At 41.6% G+C, this 12,684-nt stretch overlaps 1 protein-coding gene across 2 annotated transcripts in view; it reads left to right on the top strand.

Annotated features, from left to right (window-relative positions):
• NPR3 (natriuretic peptide receptor 3) overlaps positions 1-12,684 on the top strand; it is a 46,739-nt gene that overhangs the window by 16,043 nt on the left and 18,012 nt on the right. For both annotated transcript variants that reach the window (XM_037373630.1, XM_037373631.1), the window contains exon 4: positions 12,433-12,568. In XM_037373630.1, coding sequence (XP_037229527.1) covers positions 12,433-12,568 — 136 coding nt within the window. The remainder of the gene's footprint in view (positions 1-12,432; positions 12,569-12,684) is intronic.

Consider the following 12,684-nt stretch of genomic DNA (forward strand, 5'->3'; position numbering starts at 1 on the left):
TGTTCAAAAGAATAAAAGCAAACCACAAACTGCTTTCAGCAGCTGGAAAAAATGGGTTCACATGCCAGCTTATTAACAAGATGAATGGTATTAGTAAAACTTATTTAGGATTTTCAAGACCAGCCCTTCACCCCTTGGAGTTAATGAGAGTTTCTTCAATTTCTGTAAGAGCAGCATTGAACTCCGGACTGCTAAATTCGGTAAATACAACAGACACTTTTTTTTGCTGAAGGTAATGCTTTCTTAGTGATACGAAAGACTAGTGTCTTCCACATTGGGATCTTAGTCAAAACTACAGCATAATAGTGTGTTATTTGCCATTAACAGATGTTGTAAAAGACAGTAAAAGAAAGAAATTATTATTCTGTCTTCCATTGGATTTCTGTTTAGTTTTTCTAGTGTGTCTAAGCATATTTTTGAAGCTGTCTTAAACCACGCAGGAGATAGTATAAAACAGTAGGTATAGCTGAAAATAGTTAACACCTGAACTCTTTGGAAGTGTAAAAGTTTAGAGCTGATCTTCGTATATATGTTGTATATTTTCCACAGCCCCATGTTTTCGCTTGAGTTTCACAGATGTTCACATTCCACTTTACTAAACAGACACTCAGACATTTATGGGCAAGGCACTCTGCCTTTCAGCTCCTTGCTAGAAATACACATCATTTTCCACTAATAAAAGTGTGAAAAATGTGTCTTCCAGCAAAGTTCATAATCTGTTTCTGGGTTTAATGCCTCTCCATACCATGTGCATTCCTAATGATCCAAAAGCTAATTTGTCCCATTGAGGTATTGTTTTTATGTAAATTCATGGGATTTTTAATACTATTATTAAATGGTCCTCAGGTTTGGCTCTGAGGTGTTTGAATGAAGGCAAGGAAACACCATATATATCTCATTCTGCACAAAATGACACTTTAAAAATGAAAGACCTTTGCTAACTGACTTTCTAGCAGCTAACACCTTCTTCTACAAGCCTCGTTCCCTGGGTAGCTTATGAAAATAACGTTCAGTTGAAAGTTTCATTTTTAACTGGAAAACCCCCTCAGGTCAGTAAGTCATGGAGCAGGAGGTTTGGGTGAGCCTGTCCCGTGTCAGGATGCCATGGCAGCCAGCAGCAGGACCCTGGGTGAGCAGCTGGAAGCTGTTTTCTCGTGGGAGTGGTGTGCTTGCCAGATGGCTGATGGAGTGCTCCAGCGTCAGCACTGCGGGTGCTGTGGAGGGTTCACCTGTGCCAGGAGCCTTGTAATGCAGTAACATAGGTTTTATTTTTTTTATTTATTTATTTACAGTTTTATTTTATTTATGGGTGAAGAGTTCAGTGTTTGAGATGTGGCTGAGCCAAACAGCGTCATTGGAGGGCTTGATGAGGAGGGTGGCAGGGGTTTGGGGGAAGGAGACATTTTGTTTTCTTTAGGGGCATAAAGGAAGGACAGTTTTTCAAGGCCAGAAATGCGTATTCCTTGTTTGAGAGCTCCAGGGCAGAAGAGATGTTGCCTCCACAGGGACAGATCCTGCGCTGAGCTGGTTCAGGGAAGCTCTCCTGTACTCATTTTGAGCTATCGATACATGGAAAGCAATCCTGAATGATAGCAGGGCAAGGTCTAACTTTATGACATTCAGGTGACTAGTCTTCCTGAAAGAACAGTACAGATGGCAATCAGTAGCACCTCGATCCTGTGATTTCCTGGTATGTCAGCACATCCATTTCTGACAGCTGAGTGCTGGGAGGTTAAGCAACCTGCACATAGCTCTGAGAAAGACTCTCCAGCGGGACAAATCTTTTTAACAGAAGGGCACGCCAGCCCTGTCGGTGAGTCAGGTCACCCAGGTGTTTGAGTGTTGGCAGAGCAAAGGCAGGCAGCAAGGGCTTGGATGTGCTCCACTGGGGCTGTGAGAGAAGATCACTGTGCCACACTGCCTGCTCTGATTTCTTTTCAGTGGATATTTTTTCTTTTCTTTAGCAGTTCCTCTAATGCAGGGAGGTTAACGTAGGTGGCCTGTGAGGACGAGCTGCGTGAGTAAAGGTAGTGGTGATCTTGTGCACTCAAGGAGCCGTAGAAACCTACAGGAAGATACTCCCAACTTTCCTTCTCTCTATAGATACTTTTTTCATCAGGAAGAGAACCCTGAGGCAAAAATCAAAAGGCTTAGTCCATTCTAGGAAGAACTAATATATCAAGACAGATTGAAAAGACAAGGACTGTCTCTGTCCCAGAGCAAATGAATAAGAGGGGCATGAGAAAGGGGCATGGGACAATGGGAGGAGGGTAGGTGAGAAGCTCTGGGCACCCCTTTGTTGGGTCAGGAACAAGGCGACATTCAGTAGGCAGGAGGACATTTACATTTGGTGGGACACATGTTTGTACAATGCATTCAGTTAGCCCACCAGACTGTGGACTACAAAATACTTTAGAAAGCAAAATCAAGCAGGATCTCAGGGAACAGTCAATGAAGAAGCAAAAAGCTGAAAGTGAGGTTTTAGCCTTTTGAAAGGGCTCTAAATCCTCAGATTTTGAGGCATTTACTACCATGCTGATGCTGGAGGGTGGGAGGATGCATTCCAAGTGTGTAGCTGGAACATTACTGCCTGCTGACAGGTACACAGAAGTATCTTCCAAGAGAGCTGCTATGCTTCTCCTTTCCCATGCCAGTGGGATCCTCACTGGTATGCCAGTGAAGGGACGGTTATCAGCCAGCTGAACACCTTTCATCTGAAGTCCAGTAGCCAAAAGAAAATTACAAACCCAAGCCATTAATTTTTAAATTATTTTGAATGAAAGCATGATAAATAGCAGCCTGAGGGTTTGCATTAGTTCCATGCCATTAAGGTTTACAAGTTCATATGCCCATTTACCCTGGTATTTAGTGCAAAGGATCATTTGGGCTCTTCTGGCAAATGATTTACTCCCAGCCCAGAGGTACCCTAGGTGTTGGCAGGTCATCCCTCTCCCCCAGCACCTGGGTTTCAGCATGCACCTCGGGGTGCCCTGCAAACAGGGCAGGGGAGGGTGGGGTTCAGATTCCCTGAAAGCAGGGATTTGATCCTGAATTTCTCTCATGCTAGCACAGCAGTCATAGCCCTGGGGCATTTAGATGAAAGGGGCAGGGGATTTGAAAGGACTGGCTCACTGTGAGGTTTTTGTAAAGACTTGACTGCATCTCCCATACAGTCGGCAGTTCTTTACCTGCCTGTGTGAGACAGTCACATTTATCCCTCATTCTCCACCTCCTTTGCTGGCAAGGGTGAGGCGGGGTGCTGGTGCTTATGAATCCTGGTTTTGTGTGCCTAATTTTTGCCTGGTACTGAATAAGGAGCTTAGATGACTAATCCAGCTCCGAGCATACTTTTGAGCTAAGCACCTCTTTTGGCTATGCCTAAATCATCCATGTTTATCCAGCCCTTAGGACTATTTAAAGCAAAAGCTCCACTGGGTAGCCTTTGCTAACCTGCTGCAAAGCACAGATCAGGTGGTCCTTTCATCAGATGGCTTTTTGCCCCATTGAAGATTTCACCAGCCCACCCTCATTTACTTACCAGCTGGTGTAACACAGGTAAATTCAGTTTGAACGTGTGAGTTTTCTCCACAGTGACATAGTGATTTTTCTCTGAGTTCTGCTTGAGAACTGGTGTGATGTTGAGAGTTTTTAGTATAGAAAATAAATCATTTCCATTATATTTGCGGTTTGGTGATAATGTTAGAAATCCAGAACCAAAAACAATTGCACATTGTAGAAGTATAAACATTTAACAAAAAATGTCCTTCCTGTTTGTCCTATCTGTGCATTTATTTAAACCAGTTAGCTTATTTTAGCAAGTGGAACTGATTTTTTCAGATGAGTGACTTTGTCATCCTGAAAACTGGAGTATCTTCCTGCTTGAAAAACAAACTTGCTCACTGACATTTAAAACTTACTATCTAATGAAAGGACCTGCGTTTTCTTCATTTGGTTTTTTGTTGTTACTAAGTGTTTATCTGCAATTAAAATGTCCTGACGGTTGCATAATGCTAACTTAAAATTACAACTGTGTAACAGTTTATCATCAGACTACCAATGGGGTCCTTAGAAAAACACATTTTAAACAAGCATGTTTTAATTACTGTGTATTTTCAGCTGAAAATACTAACTTCTTTATGATCTCTTGTGCTTTGCCACTGTGACTAGAAATATGATTTCTGAACATAGGTTTGTAACTCATCACATGAATGACCACATATTTTGGTAGAAGGCAGGAAATACTAAAAAAATAGAATGGTTAGTTTTTAAATGACAGCTGTACCTTTTACGGTTAAGATCCTTGCAGTATTCAAGCAGTGGTAATATAGTGCCGTGTGGCAGAAATCCTTTGCACTGGTCATTTTTGTGGAGTTAGAGATGTCTTATGAGCATGGGGAGGTGGACTTCATCTTAACTGCAGAGGCTCATTGATGTGTTCTCTGATTCTGTCCTTTTCCTTGATAGGTGGCCTGGAGCCCTTTAGAGCTGAATTATGTAGGTGAATAGTATTTGTGTGAAGTATACATAAAGGAAAAATTCCTCTAAATAATTGTTCTGTAGGTAGTTCGCTTCTGGCACAAAACAGCGCTGCTTCTTAACTACATTGATTACACTCATTTGAGACCAGTATTAAAACGTAATGCTGGAATCAAAACCACAAAATGGCTGGTACCAACTTGCAGAATTAATCAGTGAGTGCATTGGATAGAGACAGGAATAAATCCCACACAGGTTTGCAGGGGGAGAATGTGGTTCCAGAGGTGGTCCCCGTTCCCGGAGCAGGGCAGTTTTCAGCTCATCCCCCTCTTGCTTTGGCTGCGCTGTTGGAGGTCTCTGCGGGAGGGGGGGGGTGGGGCTGAGACCCAGCGCTGTCAGGTCGTGGATTTGGTCCAAAGTTCGTGCAGATCAGCGACAGTGTGAGCCACTTGATGTGAACTGATTGTGGGTAAGGCTCTAAATCTGCTGAGGTGGCGATTCCTCTGTGTGTGTTTAATGGAAGGAGCAAGTTTTGGCTGTATCTTGGAAGTTTTCTGCCTGGCCTGCTGGCAGCAGGCACTAAGGGTTTAAAGCTGTTTTCTAGATAATCATAGAAGAGTGTTGCAAGCAATAAACAAACAAAGAATGAGAGCTTTCACAGACAGTGGGGTGGAAGGGTTCCTCCGTGCCCTTGCATCTCAGTTCTTGCTGTGCGTTGTTACGTTTTAGCTGGCATTTCACAGCGCAGCATCCCTGCAGCCTGGGACTGAGCAGGCTTCTGCTTCAATTCACCCTTGAGACAAAAGAAAAACTTGTGGCTGCCCCATCCAGATGACACTGAGTAAATCTACTAGTTTTTCGAGAATGCAGCATTAAGAAAAACAAGGAGGAGAGACATGAAGAATGAGGACAAGAAGCAAGAGCAAAGGAGCTGGCTTTGTGGTTAGTTTTCTTTCCCTAGGAAGAAAATAACCTTCACTGACAAAATTCCTTAAGTCCCTGAAATTGGCAGTCTTTCTTAAGTAAATCCCAGATGTTGCTTGTTAATTTACCTTTCTTTTCTTTTTGTTAATTTCTTCTATTTCAGCAGACCTGTTTGTGGAACAAAGGGCTGGCTTCTGGTCCACAGCTGGTTTCAAAGTGGACGGAAGTTTGTCACTGGCAATATTTCAGTCCTGTTGGAGTAAGCATCCTCTTGTCCAGGTAGAGCAAGGGTAGCCATGGTTTGGAGTGTCCAGGGTGCATATCAGCTCCTGTATGAACTGGTCAGATGCATGGCAGAACAGAGCAGGTAGGCAAAGGCACGGTCTCACCCTGAAGGAAAAGGTCATAGTGGTGACAGAGCATCTTTGTGTCCAAATTGAAAAAAGTGCAGTAGAGGTGGGATTTTAGTCTTATCTCTCAAATGGTGCTTGCAGGCTCTTTTGTGATGGAGGTGGGCAGCTGATGTGCTGTGATGGCTGCTTGCTGCCCAGATGTAATCTTCACCTTGGTTTTCCTACCTACACCTTCTCTCTCAAACTGCATTTCAATTGCAAAGTCTCATGCTGAGGCCACATTGCTTGGTATGCAGAGTGCTTAGGTGGAGGCACACATCTCCATCTCCTCTGCACTCAGCATTACTGCTGTACCAATAAATACTGGTGAGGAGATGAACACAAACAGGCAGCCTTGTTGGAAAAAAACCTCCTTAAAATTAAAGTAAGTGAGGTCTTGTTCAACTGCAGTGCTGAATTTTTAAGCTGTAATTTTAAAGGCTCATTATAAGCCTCCGTTTGCAGAATTTACATAATAACGTCACATGTTCCCCTATAAGAAAACTCTTGTATGGATTTCCACATACACACTGTCTCCCTGCGAAAGATGAAATTGATGCAGTGGTATTTGAATAAATCTCTTCAATCTGCACAAGGTTTTATTGTTACATGACATCTCCTTACCCTGGGGAATGCTCATCCTCTTTTCTAGAGAGAGATGTGGGTTCCAGCCCCAAATAACACATGAGAATTGGGATAGTTATCTGTCACCTAGAAAACCAGCTCCTGAGTTCTGGTCTCCTGTGTTCTTGAGCGGGTGCCAGCTTATGTATTTATGTTTTTACAGAGAGTTGATACCAGTGAATACAGTGTGAGGCTGTCCTTGGGTACAGCTGCATTGCCCAGAATTTGCCGTAACACCATATGTTCTTTCTCAGTTGTGAATTAAATATTGAGGAAATGGGCTTCTCTGGAGAAGGCATGTGTTTCTGTTATTTTTCCCTTCCTGTTTCTTTGAACCACTAAGGTTCAACTCCATTAGGGAAGCAGCCCGGCTGCCCAAGTGAACAGGCTGTATTTTTAGTGTTGGGCATCTAAACATACAGCTTTAACTGTTTTACGGCTTTATCCTCCTTTCCTGTTGCGAGGCTGGTTTCACAGTGATGTGGATCATGTATCCATGTCTGCAGGCACCCTGAGACATGCTGTTCATGGCAGCTGGCTGTGGGTGAATCCGGTGGCTTTGCATTTCTTATAGTTGGGAATTCTTGAAATCCCAGTCCCGATGCATGGGAGTAGCTGTTATCCGTAGGTGCAAGTTAATGAGAGCTGTGATAATCCTGTTAGGATGGTAACATGGGGAATGATATGTGGTAGTGTTATGGCAGTAAGTCTGATGAATTACTGCAAAGCTGAAACTGGACACAGCATTACTGGTTTGAAATGCACCTCATTTATTCACAGGTAATAATAATAATGCTCAGTTGTAAGGATACTCTTCCCACAGCTTCACATTCTCAGGACAACATTTCACTTTCATCCAGAGCTTCTCACTGAGTTTATGCAAACTAAACATTTAACATAAAATCAGTTTCTAACAATTATATTTTTTCTTTAAAAAAGAGATATTTAAAACCAAACCAGTTGTGTCTGTCTTATCATCTACTGTATGGGGAACATGAGCACCTTGTTCTGAATTTGTGCAGCTCACAGCAAAGGTATAGCAACTCATCAAGGAACTGCTGGGGGCCCCTGGGCACCCAGGAACATAAAGGAGTACTTGTAACAATGGCATCAGCAGTGACAATGTCCTGAATGGGACCATGTAAGATCAGCAAATGGCATCAGAAGGAAAAGTCCCTGCTCCAAAATTAAGTGAGGAGTATATTGCTGGGTAGTGAGTGAATTGCCAGAAGACAACCAAAGAAAAATGTCGAGAAATGCATGTTAAAAAGTTAGCTACGTCAGGGTTTCTTGGAAAAGAGCATAAAGGAAGCACCGTAATTATAATTTGCTTCGTGAACAAGGAATAAAAAGAGGGAACTGACAGTTAAATTACAACAACTTTGAAAAAGACTGGTTTATTGAAATACATTGTAACAGTATGAGGTAGTGGGAAAACATCTACCTAAACTGCAAGATGTGTTGCTGTGTTGGAGCAGTCCACGGTCATGAAGTAGGTGAACCAACTTGGCATGAGATTGGTTTTGAAGTACATCAAAGCACATATAATTATATATTTGAGATAATAGTTGCTATATTAGAACTTTGTTGCCATATTTTTACTGTGTCATGTTACAGTTTTACGGTATAACATAGTATTACTAAAATTCATGAGGGTACATTTACAGTATTCAGTCCTGAGGTTAGATGTGCCTCATGTATTTCATGTATCAAAGTTCCACGCTTGATTGCTTAAAGTTTAAACTCCGTGGACTAATCTGAAAGAGGATGAAATATCAGTGGACTTTCAGTGTGCGTTCGCTCACCTGAGCATCACATCAAGTGTGTAAATTGGTAAGATTTTTGCAAAGAATCTGGGTACACGCTATGCAAACCCCCAGGATCCTCACTGATTTTGGCTAGGAGTGTAGTTTGACAACCTGAAAATCACTACAGATGTACCGGGAAGTAGGTGCAGAGACCATGTGTGGGGGATGTCAGCTGTTTGCCTTTGCCATAAAGAAAATGTGATGATGATCCTCCCCACCTAGCGCTGAAGTGGTATGAATTGCTGTAATTGCTGTGATTCAGAGCTGGGCAGTTCCAGATGGAAGAGAATAAGTTTACTTAACAGTCAGTGGGCAGGATATGGAAAATTATGGGTCCTACATAGCTGTAGCTTGGCTGTCTTCCATGTCGGTAGTATTTTGCATTGCTGTGTATGCTGTTAACACCTTGGTATATGTGAATAGTGTGGTCACACTATAGCTGCTTAGGGAACTATAACTGTGAACTGTGTAAAATTTATTCATGTGATTTCCCTGGAGAGGGTTCTTTTTCTGATGGCAGATGGTTAATTGGAGTAGAAAGGTAGGAAAATAAAAGGCGTAAAAGTATATGCTTATCTCATCCAGCTGTGCAGTTAGCTTACACACTTTTTAGTTACATGGTAGCTTGGATGGGATGTGAAAGTAATACGGAAGGTATCTCAACAGGGAGGTTTCCACGTATTTGTATTGCATCCTCCGAAGATATTCAGCAAACCTGGCAGCTTCTCTGCTGCTGCTCGCGTTACTGATGACATAAATTGAGGAGTGGCTCTGCTGAGCAGTACAGGGTCAGGGACCAGAACATTTTAGTAGACGGACGTGCAAATATGATCACAGCATTTGGAGCTCAGCTTGCAGCTGTAATTAAAAAAAAACCAGCATAAATCAAAATAAAAAATACTGTAATGAAGAAATTCTGCTTTTTGTTAGAGCCCAAGTAAAATAACTTCATTACCTACAAGATTAGTGGATCATTAATACTTTTATAATCTGTTTAGTTTTGTCCTGAGGGCTGTCTAATGTTAAACCACACATTATAAATTACCATGGAGACCTTCAAGCGACTTGTGAAGACATCTTCACATTTATTCTCATTCCTGTCTGAAACATTCATGGAACATACACTTCTTCTAGCCCTTTGTAACCTTTTTCCTACAGCAAAGGAAATATGGGGTTTTTTGGTAAGTATTATTTATTCTTACTATCAGGTATTCTAAAATTCAAATAAACACAGGCCTAAAAGTGTAAAAATTGTTGCAGAAAATTTGGTTTCGGTCTGTTTCATCATTTCTGATAGGACTGAATGTAAAACAGAAGCTATGTTAAATTAATAAAAAAAGAAGAAGAAAGAAATTCCTTCTAACACACGAGGTACATGAGATATAATATAATTAACAGCATTAATGTTGTCCAGAAAGGAAGTCCTGGGACTGTGTGGCTTGGGGACACTGTTCTAATAAGTCAGGAGTGGTATCAGACAGAACAAATTTTCCAGTCTTTTTACTCAGAGGATCTGTTGTGCACAGTTGCAGGCAACAGGGCTGCAAAATGAGCCTGAGTGAGCTTTGGACAGGTGGAAAATGGAATAAAGAAAGAGCAATCCTTTCAACATTGTTTGCAGCCATTACTTTGCTTTGTAATATTCCTCCCATCTCTGATGTTTTCTCCTTTTTAGGTTAGAGCAGTCTTACCCATCGTGCAACCCATTCTCAGTGTAGGATCATGGCAACTTCTAAATGATTGGGCAAGATGATATGCAGGAAAACTTTATGGCATCTTGTATCCCTTTTCAAGAACTGGTGCTTGGACATGTTCCTGGAATAATGTGAAAAGCAGATGGTGTGCCCAACATAGGATTTGACTTGGGACTGTAGGTGCAGTCTCACCTGCAAACAATAAATATTACTCTTTTAGAAAAAGATAGGAAGTGGTATAAATTACCAGCACTTTCACCTTCCTTGACAACGTAAGATAAAAAGAGGTGGCACAGATGATCTGGTGATTTTCTAATGGGATTTTTCATACATAATGTCAGGGCTTTTAGTAAAGAGTCAAGGCAAGGGGCTCTGCCAGTAACCTCCCAGAGTGCCAAGTGAGCTTTGAAAGGGCTTATCTAGCAAATTGCAGTGTCTGCCAGGAGGGTTTTCAGGCTGGTGGCATGGGTCGATTTCAGATTGAGCATATTAGATGACAAAATGGATTTTGAAGGTTCTGTGTTACTCTGAGAGGTCTCTGCCATGGACAAAGGAAGTGACAAATAGCTTTTCTTGAAATGAGTGCCAGCCACAAGCTGTAAATCAGCCTGCAGGGAGGTGAAGCAACTAGAGAGACTCATTTCTCTCCCGAGAGAATGAGTGTCACATCAAGAAAGCCCATGTTTGATCATCCACAGGCCACTTGGACTCTTAACACTGGCATGTAAAGCAGTTGTTGAGCTTTGTGGTTTCTTGGTTTGGGATTTTTTTTTTCAGTTCTGAAAAATTAAACCCCCACTAGCAAAGCTTGTCCTAGTGTGCACTCTGTCCATCAGCTCTTGTTACTCTACCAAAAGCCTGACTTTCACCTCTTCTTTCATGCTTTCTCCTTAGGTCAAAATAACTGCAGCTGCCTTTTAGTCTTTGGCTGTCAGGCTGAGCTGAGCTGTTCTGTTCCTTCTGCAGCACTGTGGGCTCTTCGTCTAAACTGGTGGTGCATTTTCTTAATGAAACATAGGTTGGAGTTATCTAAAAGGTCAATTTTAAATGTCAGAGCAATGTAAATTTTTCTATTATCAGTAAATAATTCTGTGTATCTCCTCACTTGGCAACTGGTTTAAGAGTAAAGGAATGTCTTGCATGTAATTACATTACCAGGGGCTTGGTTAGTTCAGCTTAGACAGTTGATGTAACACTTTCTATCTATGGAGCAGCTATTTACTTAACTGGCTACGTGTTTCCATCTTTTAACATTTTTAATGTCCAGCTAAAACTGCGAGAGTTGAGTAGCACTTTATTTACCAACATTTTAAATTGTTTAGATACACTGAAGTGGAAGATAAGCTAGATGTTTCTATCCAGGAGAATATTTGTAGAGGTGGGTTGTTCACTGGAAATGACAATAAGAGACCCCATTAACTGTTGATTATGCTTCGCTAGGATGTCAGGAGCTTTTGCATTGTAGTGAAACTGAGCGAATAGGAACATATTTCTTGCAGCTGAAAAGATAATTAGTTGTGAATTATTGTGCATCAAGCCAGGGTGCATTGCACTACTGAGATATGAGTTGCTGCTTACAGGAGAGGAATACCTGTGCTGCTTAAGCCGTGTTTGTCTGCTTCTGCTGATGGGTCTCCATCTGATCTCAGCTCTTAAAATAATTACTTCATCACTGAAGCACACCAGGCTCCTGTGAACAAACCTGTAATGTTTCTGCAGCATTCTGCCTTTAACTATTGTTACTCACAGTGATGTAGACCAAAGGCTGTAGGTTGCCAACATAGACTAGTGGGAGGCAGAGCTGGCTGGCAGCAGTCTTCTTTAATATTAGGGTTAGAAACCAAAATTTCATTCATTTCATGTCACTTAACTGAAAAAAAACTATAAAGGACAGGAAACTGTTCTCCTGGCAGTTCCAGAGAACACATTACTGTAGAGGGTAAGTAGTTTCCTCCATTGCTCATTTGCTAGTGGAGAGATGCTCAGCTGAACAAGGGCCAGAAATGGAAGTGGTAATCATTAAACAAGCAAATACACCGGTTGCGCTCTCCAAAAAAAATCATGGCAGAACATACCTCCCAGTCCTGAGAGGTGCTAAGTCCTCTGCACAGGGGGAGGAGGACATACTTGGTTCTGTGGGATGAGAGTGCTCAGCACCTTACAGAATGTCACGTGGTCAGCTGCAGAATTTGTGCTTCTAGGCATGGGAACTGGGTCTGCAGATTTCTCCCCTATCTGCAGAGCTATTCAGACACAACATTGAAGTGTGATTTGAATGTTCAGAGTACTAAGGAGTGGTTAACTGTTTTTAAAAATGGGTCAAAAGTTGCCATTTTTCCCTGGGGTTTTTTTTGAGATACATTCCTTTGTGTTCCAGCAGTTGAGAAAATAACCCTCAAATTAATAATTTCAGTTAATTTGGAGATTCCCTCTAGTTAACTGATTCCATAGGGACAAAAAGTTTTTCATGTGTCAATTGCCATTGCTTTTTTTCTTTTTTTTTTTTTTTTTTAGGTGAACATGTTTGTGGAAGGATTCCATGATGCTATTCTTCTTTATGCTCTAGCTTTACAGGAAGTCCTGAAGTTTGGTTTCAGTAAGAAAGATGGGGAAAAAATTGTTCAGCAAACACGAAACAGAACATACGAAGGTAAGAGTTAATAAGGAATTCTAGCTATGAGAGTCAAAAAGATTAAGGTCTTGTGGTGGTGTTGTGTGCAGAGTAAGAGGACCCATGCCTATTCCACTCTTAAATGTGAGGGAAAT

This window comes from Falco rusticolus, chromosome Z, assembly GCF_015220075.1.
Source record: "Falco rusticolus isolate bFalRus1 chromosome Z, bFalRus1.pri, whole genome shotgun sequence".
NCBI lineage: Eukaryota > Metazoa > Chordata > Aves > Falconiformes > Falconidae > Falco > Falco rusticolus.